The following is an 11,861-nucleotide window of genomic DNA, read 5'->3' on the forward strand; positions in this document are numbered from 1 at the left end:
CAATTTAGGAAGTATTTTTTACTTTTTTTTGACATCTCAAGATTCAAATAATACATTCTAATTAAAGGAGTTCCGCTACGTTAAAGCTTTCTCAGTTGAACACAGATAGGTGTTGTGAGCTCAAATGAACTATGACATGAGATTAATGATATTCTAGGATAGATTTATATTATCCACTGACACTTCGTGATGGAATTGCATTTTAAATTTATTATTAGATTAAAACCAATATTTTTAGCTTTTCCACTTTTTTTATTTGACCAGCGACCGGGTTTCGTCGTTACCGACATCATCAGACTGGTACCAGTCTGATGATGTCGGTAACTAATCTAATAATTAATTAGATATTCTAGGAGTTTGAAAAATTCGAGTAGTGTGGTTGTAAATCATGGGTAGAAAGGTGAATGTTGAACGTGTGTAAAATGGTCAATTAACCAGCTTTCGACAGGTCAAAAGCTCTGTTCATTCCCCATTTATGTTAAAATATAAAAATGAAATAAAAAATCAGCTTTATTTATAGAGGCAGTCATATAATGGAGAATGGTTGTAATAACGAATTTCCTATTGAACGAATATCATTCGCGTGTTGTAACGTATTAATTTAATGAGTACATACTAAAATTATTTCTCAGTAACAATTTAAAACGATGAGTTGCATTACTGTCGGATGGATGCATCATATTTTTATATATGCAATTATTTTGTGCAATGTGTTACGATTGGTCAATATGAAAAAGAAAGTAAGTCCCAAATCTGAATTCGTGTAACTGGAATAATAAAAAAAAATAATAAAAAAAAAATTGGAGATTAATAAAAAAAAAATAAAAAAAATTGAGTATTTGTGAATTGTTTTTAAAAAACCCGAGTTTAAAAATTTAAATAAATTAAATATTATTGTATTTTGACATCAAAACAAACACGAAAAACAATTTATTGAATGTTTTTCGCATTCTATTATGAGTACACTTTAACCAACTGGTTTCGACAAGAACCTTGTCATAATCAGGGTTCATTAAATTCTTAAACATAAAACTCCAAAAAAAAATTTAATACTCATAGTTATTTACATTCCCTTACCAACAACTTCCACACACTCCGTATACCATATGAAAATATTATTTTAAAAATATGATTTAAAAATATGATTTAAAAACTCCTAAATGTTATTTTTATTATGCATTGCATAGCAATTTTAAAGTGGTTAAAACCAAGTTGTTTGATTTTATAAAGTTCACGAAAAATAATTTTTCTGGATATTTATTGGGCTATGATATATTGGAAAAATGCTATTTTTAACTCCTTACCTTTCAATAACTCTTTTCTTTGCAAAACCGTATATTTATTTAAAAGAAAAACTAATTTTTCAAAATAAAACGGCGTTTTAAGTGAAAAAAATCGATTGCGTAAAATGTTACCGATTGTTAAAGAAATTAAAATTGCTAGCTATCGAATATCTCGTCTTAAGAAATATGTAAGATATTATTTTCAATTACATTATTTGTGATTCAGCATAATTTTTCCACTTAAATTGTTATAATTTTTTCCTACTTTCAGAGAAGCCTTTAATACAAAGGTTTCGTATCTTCAAATAGATGGATTATAAATTTAAAAAAAAATTGCAATGCCAAATCTCCTTCAACTTACATGTGTATTTTTATGATTTATGGTACACAGGTCAACATTTTTTTGGGTCTCTGTTCTTATTCTCAAATTTGAAATTCAATTTATTATGTTGCTTCAATTTATTTTCCCTAACGTAAAAAAACACTTGTCTATTTTTTGTTTTTAAAATACGTCGATAAGGAACTTTCAAAGATTTTAATTGAATTTATGAGCAACAGATGGAAGCACTTTGATTTACCTGATAAGAAATGGCATTTTATTTGTGAAGGGCACAAAAGTGAGTATGTACTTGTCTTTCATAGCAGTAATAACCGCCCTTGTGTATGACTAAGTAAGAAAATAGCATCAATATAGTATTAACAGCATGGTGATCCATTCTGTTTTATTTGCTGTGATTTTATTAATGAAGCAAATATTTCGAAAAATTGCCGTAATTTCTACAAAAGAAAACTTTTTCTCTTTATTTACGGCAGTGGTCAATTTGTACATAATATATTACATATATACATTATGATACAACAATATTTTTTTCTTTTCTTTTTAAGTACATTATTGGTTCAAAATGTACTTATCTAAACAAGGATGAACATTCAAATAAATAAAAACAAGGAATTAATTATGCATTAACCTGAAATATTGTAATTGTTATTGGTTTATAATTAGAAAATGACATATTCTAGATATCAATATAGTCCGCGAAATCATTGCCAAGGTTAGCATTAAAAAAATGATTTTTAGTTTATTTGTAACATAGGAGAAACTTCATATTCCAGACCCAAAACTAGTGTCGAGGGGTGTAATCTTCAATATTTTTACAAAATAAAATTTCTCAAAATGAAAAGTTAGTAATTTTTAAGGTTTTTATACTAGTATCTCCAATTATAGGAGTTATTTTTCATTTAAGCCCCGTGAATGCTCAGACTTTTGTATTCTTCCTTATCTTTATTGAGAAAAAGTTGTTTTAAATACGTTTAAAATTGTGATTTAAATAAATGTACGCCATTTATGTTAGTAAAAAAAAATATATTATTTTTCATAATTAGTACATAGTACGTAGTAGTAGTTTGTAAATCGTCATCTATTCAAAAACGTTCATTTTGCTATCGTGTGTAAATAAATGTCAATAAAAATAATACCGTGATGAAAATTTCAATGGAAAACAGAATTAAATGACCATCAATTAATATTGTTTCTAATACAATTAAAAATGAGGAAAAAAATTATGAATTACAATTACGATTTTTATATTCATGACTTTTAAGAAAATACAAGATAAATATATATATTCAAGATATTCTAAAAAGAGTCTTATTTGACGAAAAAATATTTAAAACTTTTGAAAACATTTTGGAATTTCATATTCTTCTTCATCTTTGTTTACATGTAAAAAAAATAATATTAAAAATAACTCCTATAATTGGAGATACAAAATCCAGATTTGTGAACATTTGGACACAATAAAAATTTCGTGACTTAGAAAGTCAGCTAGTATTTTTTTTTTTACCATGGCAGTTCTTATTTTATTATGATTATCGTATCCAATGAATCCCTGGAACGGGTGCAAGAAGGTTTTTATATTTAGGAAGCATGTTCACAAGGGATGGAAAAATGGATAAGAGTGAATTAAAAATTAAATAACGTCATCTCGTGAGGGTGGTAAATTAAAGTGGCTTCTTTTAACTATTCCTAACTTATTTTAAACTCCCTTATCTCAATAAAGATAAGGAAGAATACAAAAGTCTGAGCATTCACGGGGCTTAAATGAAAAATAACTCCTATAATTGGAGATAATCCAGATTTGTGAACGAGTATTTGGACTCAAAATGTTGGTAACAAATGTTCAGGTCAAATGATAAGCTGAAATAATAAAATGAAAAGGATATTTTCTGGCGTTTCTCATGTATGTGATTATAATCCAGGATTTACACCTCACATACAAAAAAAACAGTTTCTGTTCAATACAAAAGCTTTTTCATCTCACCAATAGACGTGTCTAGTAAAAATTCTAGTAATTCACGTACAATGTTTTGAAATTGGATCACATATTTGGAACTTCCAAGAATTTGAGTAGTGTGGTTGTCAATCATGGGTAGAATTGGTGAATGTTACACGTGTGTAAATTCATCACATAAATCAGCTTATGACGGTCGTAAGCCTCGTAAATGCCCATACTTCCATATTCTTCGTCATCTATGTGGAGATATCAAAAAATAATTTAAGATTAATATTTTACATTGTATTTTTAACTAGGGTGTGAATTAAAAATTAAATGACGTCATCTCGCGAGGGTGATAAATTAAACTGACTAAACTTAATCCGGATGTTAGCTACCGTTCTCTCTCACTTTATACATTTTTCATAATCCCAGTGCACTTACACATCTAACAAAGTAGCTTTATGTTCCATTATTTCCCCTTTTCCGTATAAGAGCACTTTATTCTCGTCATAATACTTCCTTCCTAGGAAATAGCATTAATGTGGAGCTTCTAGACTCGGGGATGATCGATACGAATATATAATATACGTATACCTATCCAAGTTAAAGTAGAGATACAATGAATTCGTTAAATAACATAATTTTTTTTTACGTAACAACTTTTTTTTATTAAAATTAAATAAATAATTAGGATGAGCCAAGAATTAAAAATAAATATGGCAGTCGAACACTGCAATATATCGTTCCAAACATTTTTTATTTGTTGCCGACGGATGTTAGAGGTAAAAATAAAATAAAGGAATGGATGAATGATCAAGAGTTAATTTTATGAAAATTGTAAAATGTTTATATTCTTTATTTTTTTTTCTTTTTTGTGTGTATGGTATATTAGGTTAAAATCCTTAAAAATAAAAAAATGTAATAAAAAAGAACTCCACCGATAAGTCACACAAGGTGGCTTGGTGGGTCTCTGCAAAAAAGTCGTTTTTAATTGTGATTTCAATAAATGTATGCAATTTATGTTAGTAAAAAAATTTACATTATTTTTCATAATTAGTACTTGTAAAAAGTGATTAACATCGTTTTTATAGAAATCGTCATCTATTCAAAAACGTTCATTTTGCTATCGTGTGCAAATAAGTATCAATGAAAATAATACCGTGATGAAAATTTCAATGGAAAAACTGAAATAAATGTCCAGCAATTAATATTTTTTCTGAAACAATTAAAAAACGAGGAAATAAATTATTAATTACAATTTCCATTTTTATATTCATGTGTTTAAAGAAAATGCAAGATAAATATATATTTTTCAAGAAAACATAAAAAGGGTCTTATTTGACGAAGAAATATTTAAAACTTTTGAAAACATTTAGGAATTGCATATTCTTCTTCATCTTTGTTTACATGTAAAAAAAATAATATGAAAAATGACTCCTATAATTGGAGATACATAATCCAGATTTGTGAACAAGTATTTGGTCACAATCAAAATTTTGTGATTTAGAATGTCAGCTAGTTTTTTTTTTTAACGGTGTCAATTCTTATTTTATTATGATCATCGTATACAGTGAATCCTTGGAACAGGTTCAAGAATTTTTATATCTAGGAAGCATGTTCACAAGGGATGGAAAAGTGGATAAGGATATTGAGAAAGAAGTGTATGCTGGGAATGTAATAAACGGTATTTCGAATACAGTGATTGCAAATAAAAATATTTCCATGGAAGCCAAGCTAGCGGTTCACAACGGCGTGCTAGTACCGACACTAATGTATGGGAGAGAAACATGGAACTCGCAAAGAAAGGATGAAAACAGAGTGAACGCTGTTGAAATACGCTCGCTCAGACGAATGTGTGGAAAATGCTCAGACGAATGTGTGGAAAATCATTGTATGACAGAATTAAAAACGAAGATATAAGAAAGGAATGTAAGGCTGAACAAGAAATTGAAAAGATAAGGAAGAGTGCTTTAAGGTGGTATGGACATGTGAAGCAAATGGATGGCGAGAGAATGACTAAGAACTTAAATGTGGCGAATGTGAGCGGGAAAACATAACGAGGACGACCGAAAAAGACTTGGCACGATCAGATCAATCAGAACTTAAAATCTGGTGGTGTCAAAAGTCTGCGTAATCGGAGGGCATGTATGACTAGATGTATGGATGTGAAGGAGGCGAGGGGTGTATGTCAGGACAGAAGAGTGTGGCGTAGTTGTAGTAGTAGTAGTTCTTATTTTGTTTTCTAGCAAACGTTCACAGTCAACTATTCGTCAGGAATCTCGATGTGTAGAGATGAGGAAAGCCTGAATTTCATGAGTTCGTCGGTGAAGGCTATCCGGTACAACGATTCAGTAGCCGTCCTCTTAGGAACATTTTTTTTGAAAGTACAGATCGACAAGAAAGTCAAGGTAAGCGTACAATTCCCTAATTCATTTTTTAGGGACTCCTGGGAAATCAAATGTGAGCGGGGATGTCTTTTATTCGCAAGGAGCAAGTGCGTCGCCAATTGACGCGCGAAATAATGAACGACGTGTTTAAAGAAAGAGTAATGATCGAAATCGTACATTATGTTATTCGGCATTTAGTTTGCGAAAAAACATTATTTTTATAAAAATACATTTGTATGAGACCACTTTTGAGTTAATTTATATATATATATATATATATATATATATATATATATATATATATATATATATATATATATATATATATATATATATATATATATATATATATATATATATATATATATATATATATATATATATATATATATATATATATATATATATATATATATATATATATATATATATATATATATATATATATATATATATATATATATATATATATATATATATATATATATATATATATATATATATATATATATATATATATATATATATATATATATATATATATATATATATATATATATATATATATATATATATATATATATATATATATATATATATATATATATATATATATATATATATATATATATATATATATATATATATATATATATATATATATATATATATATATATATATATATATATATATATATTTATATATATATGTATATATATAAGTATATATATATATATATATATATATATATATATATATATATATATATATATATATATATATACATCTACTTTATTAGAGAGGTAGAAACGTTATATATAAGATGTTCTGTATATTTACCTATTTTGTATTTCAAAAATGTATTTTTGTAAAAAAAAATAAAAAAAAAAATAAAAAAAAAATATATATCTATATATATATATATATAAATATATGTATATTTATATATATATATATATATATATATATATATATATATATATATATATATATATATATATATATATATATATATATATATATATATATATATATATATATATATATATATATATATATATATATATATATATATATATATATATATATATATATATATATATATATATATATATATATATATATATATATATATATATATATATATATATATATATATATATATATATATATATATATATATATATATATATATATATGTATATATAAATATATATATATATATATATATATATATATATATATATATATATATATATATATATATATATATATATGTATGTATATATATACAAATCTGTTTCCAAATAAGTTGATTTTTTTTTTGACAAGCAAAAAAGAACTCCAAATGATTAAAATCACAGATTCGTGAAGTATTATCTAGGCACTCTCGAAATCTTGCCAATAATTTTGACTAATGTATGTTTTTTTCTTTCAGATTTCATGGTTGATAGAGAGAATCCTTCCAACCGGAAACAAGGAAATAATGGCCACATACGACGTAAAGGATATGTGTGCAGAACTGCGTAACAGAAATAATCCTGATTCAAAAGTCGGATATTACTGGAGGACCATAAATTTTACAAATTGCCCCTTACAACCGGTAATAGAGCTAGTAATTGCCTTGCTGTAATACTATTATTTATTAGCGTGCTAAATATTTACCTGATATATCTCTTGTACTCGTAAGTGGGCAACTCGAATGATTAATATGCACTGTTATTATGATTTCATGGAAAATGAGGTGTTTCATTAAAAAAAATATGTCATATATTAGGGAAGTATGTTTTCTTGGGATGGAAGGATTGATGAAGATATTGACATGATAGAAACAGAGTAAATAGTAAAATGAAATCAGTTCTAGCAAATATTAAACCTTCAGCAAAAGCTAAATTGGCAGTGCACGATGGAGTCCAGTTCCAAACCTAATGTATGAAACAGAAGCACGAAGTTGGCAAAATAACGATTTTTTGTCCATATAACCATATTTAAGAAATATGTTTTCTAGGGATGTAAAGATTGATAATGATATAGAAAGGAGAGTGTTTGTTGGGAACAGAGTGAATGGTGCAGTAAATTGAGTTTTTAAAAATTTATTTTATTAATATAGTTACATTTTTAAGTACAACATAATACAATTTCTAAACATTTATACGTATGGCAAACTTATAGTTTTAAATTCGCTGTGCCTCTCCAAAAAAGAGAGACAGAGCTCTTGTGCTTGGAGAGGGACTTACACTCAAGGTTTAATGTTTTATATAATGAATGGTATAATTGTCTTTTTTTTCAAGATTCATATGTAATGGGCATTAATTTTTTTCGCAAGAATTTTTATCCATCCAAGTTACAAGAATTTTGTGACTCACTAAATTTGTTTACCTATCTCCATTTGTAATTCATCAATGTCTATTGTAATAGTTTGAGGTAGATCATGTCACATTAGACCTTTAACTTTGTACGCCAGGGAAATAAATCCTTCGGCGACACGTCATTGGTACAAAGTTTTGTCATAAATTTACTTATACCACTTTGCCAGCGAGCTCACAGGAAACGGATCTTTAACGTAAAGCACATAACACAAATGTGTATTAAGGAGAGTCCCAACTTTATATTTTTATAATATTCTTTTATATTTCGTACTTGTGGGTGATATATTTAAATAAATATAACTATTAAAAACCCATAATTAAAATTTTTTGAGGAATTTATTTTCTCAGTGATTATAATTTAATTCATTTGATTTTATTCAAATGATTTTTTAAAAATTAATTAATACTTTAAATGCAAATCTGTTCTGTATTTTATCGAAATCTTAACGTGTTCTGAGTGAGTTTTTCCTAAAAATGTTTTTTTCTACTTTTCAATAATTTATATCATAGTCGATGCTACAAGCAACATATTTTATTGAATTAAAAAAAACATTTACACCAGTAAACATGATTTATTGCAACATCGGCAATTTTGACATACTCCAACCATATACGACCATACTTCTGGAAAGGTTAATAAAAGTTGCGACAAAACGTGACCAATCATGTACTAAGTAAATATGAAATTTTATAAAATTAAATAACTTAGTTTTAACCTCTTTTTATTAATACAATATAACCTACCAGTTTCGACAAGAACCTTGCATCATCAGGGTTTATTTTAATTCAAAAATATTAAAATACTCTCACCGAAAAATTCCACACACTCCGTGAAAATCCTAAACCCTTATGATGACAAGGTTCTTGTCGAAACCGGTAGGTTAAATTGTATTAATGGAAAAGTGGTTAAAACTAAGGTATTTAATTTTATAAAGTTTATAGAATGTGCCACAAAGTATCTGCGGAAAACATAAAAAAAAAATGGAATCATTAAATCGCACCAAAATGTAACAATTTTACAAGCTAGGATTCCTGATGTTTTTGTCGGGACCTTCACATATGATTATTGATTGTGATGTAACAAGGATATGTTTTTGGCCTGTTTTTAGGGAACTTACTTCATAGACAATATGGTTGCTGACACCAAGCTTATTCCCATCAACAGTTTTATGGAAGGAAAATACTCGATTACTTTTACATTTTTCAATTATGTCATTGGAAGTGGACTTTTATCTAGCACCCAAAATACTAGACTCGGCTGTCTCACATTCGACACCGCTATCGAAGCAGTTGAAACATAAATAAACTTTATTTTTACATGAAATTAATATTTTAACTATTTTATTAAATAATAAAATAGCAACTTATTATTTAATAAAATCTTTAGTAAATATTTCGGAAAATACCATCGAAGAGAACACAGGAATATTGGAAAACCATCTTCGAAAACAGAGAACAAGGAAGATCGTATGGTTTAAGTTTTGAACTTGTATTTCATGGTGGAACTGCATTTTAAAGTATAATCTAATAACTTTCCACATGAATTTTATTTGGCAAGCAACCGGGTTTCATCGTAACCGACATCGTCAGACTGGATGTCGGTTCCGACGAAACCCGATTGCTGGTCAAATAAAATTCATATAATTTATATTTGAAGCACTAAACTTTGTGATTTTCCATTTTATAATTAAAATGTAACTTTGTTATATCACTAAAAATATTTTAATATAATGTCTACTGGTTAGCTTCAAAACTAATTAAATTATCTGATAAATGTTGTTTTAATTTTAAAATAAAATTCATGTGGAAAAAAACTACATAAGTACTTATTATTTCATTCTCCGAGCTATTCGAGGATCAGTGTCTCTCTAAACTTTACACGTACCTACCTAGTGTGCTAAAAAGTTTTTGTTTTTTATTGAAATTTGGATATTTCCGTTGAGCGAAAATTTAAAAAATCGCTACTTAAAGTGTAATTGATATGGAAATAAACTAATTTTCCTGTTTATTTTTCATTTAATTCGTTTCCTTAATAGCTAAATGTTTATTTTTAATTTATTTTAGACGTGTTTCAGGAAATCATGTCAGACCAACTGAAGAGAGGAACAAACAAATGAATTGGAAAAAATAAATGTACACAATTTTTTAAAGTAAATTTATCATTTTTTATTACATAACAGCAATTTCATAACATTTATATAAAGAAAACCCAATTTACATACAGAAAATTTTATTTATTTTTTATATATTTATTTTTCAAAACATTTTACATACATAAGTCATATCGCTCACTCCTTTCAAGAACGTCATAAATCAAAAAACTTGATTTTTCAGAAGAACGTTTTTAAAGTTTAAAAATATAATACAATGTATTAAAAATAAATATCAAGACACTTATTGAAATTTTTACTGTGCAACAGATCATTTGAGGTAAAACCTGAAGGTTTTTCTCAATTTGAAAAATAATAGGTTTATTTAAAAATAATTAAACAATACCTTTTCTTCAAAATGCAAAAACAACACTTTCTGCCCTGTAGCGAGCAAATATCAAGCTAAAAATATGGCGCTTTTGCTGGGATTTAGTACATTTTCTGGGCATTCCGAAAACATGCACTACTAAAAATTGACGATTTTTGATTTATGACGTTCTCGAAAGGAGTGAGCGATATTTCTAATATTCCCGATGAGTAATTTCTATTTCTCATTTTGGGACATGGAATTAAGGTTATCAAGAGTGGAACACAAATAATAAAGTTACATTTTTTTTTTAAATTACCAAAACTTATACATGGCAAAATATAAAACAATAAACAGGTGTAGTTAATAGGCATAAGAAGCATATTTAAAAGCATTAAAGCATTATATTTGTAATCTCATAAGTTGGTAGAATGTCAAAAGGTATTATTTAATTACATAAAATTTATGACACGCGCCCGCTCAAGGGAAATTTCTCAATGCGCTTGCTAGAAGGTTAAGCGAGCTTTAACATTTGGGATACAAGTCAGTTGACTGTCAAAGTTGTTACATACATATCGTAGTCATACAAGAGAAAGTGACCAAGTGCATTTCGTACAAAAACGTGATTATTGACTATTTAATATCTTACTAGCTTTTATTGCCCTGAAAAATTAAAAAGAAAATTTAAACTTGGAAGAATAATATTTTGACTTGTTAAAAATGACTAACTGCATTGATGTTTATATTTTTGCCAAGCAAAAGTGACTTAAATGGCCCTCCTGAACATTTTACGTTCTGTTAGTTGGTCACTTTCTCCTGTACGACTACGATATGTAAGTACGCTATCACGCAGGCTAGACTTGCCGTCTAGGTGCTCCAACGACTACACACGACGTAAATAAAGTCAACAATGCTAGATAACCTCGACTTTATAACGTGGCGGACTTGCTCTCAAGGGAAAAGTCGATCGGATCACGTAAATACATTTTTTTAGCCACCAGCGCTTCTCAACTTTCAATAAAATAGTCTACATTCTCTTCATTGATTTTTTTCAAATTTGTTTTCATGTTAACATCTTATCTTCATTA

General features: G+C 27.2%; 1 protein-coding gene across 1 annotated transcript; it reads left to right on the plus strand.

Moving 5' to 3' along the window:
- Positions 1–7,391: 7,391 nt before the first annotated feature.
- On the plus strand, positions 7,392–9,702 carry LOC148300696 (uncharacterized). Its single transcript, XM_088274421.1, has 2 exons — positions 7,392–7,550; positions 9,426–9,702. The coding sequence occupies exons 1-2, from the start codon at positions 7,434–7,436 to the stop codon at positions 9,615–9,617; spliced, it is 309 nt and encodes a 102-aa protein (XP_088130547.1). The 5' UTR covers positions 7,392–7,433; the 3' UTR covers positions 9,618–9,702.
- Positions 9,703–11,861: the final 2,159 nt, after the last annotated feature.

The sequence above is a fragment of the Brachycentrus maculatus genome, unplaced genomic scaffold, assembly GCF_059751285.1.
Source record: "Brachycentrus maculatus isolate JH-2025_06_01 unplaced genomic scaffold, ASM5975128v1 h1tg000668l, whole genome shotgun sequence".
Classification (NCBI taxonomy): Eukaryota; Metazoa; Arthropoda; class Insecta; order Trichoptera; family Brachycentridae; genus Brachycentrus; species Brachycentrus maculatus.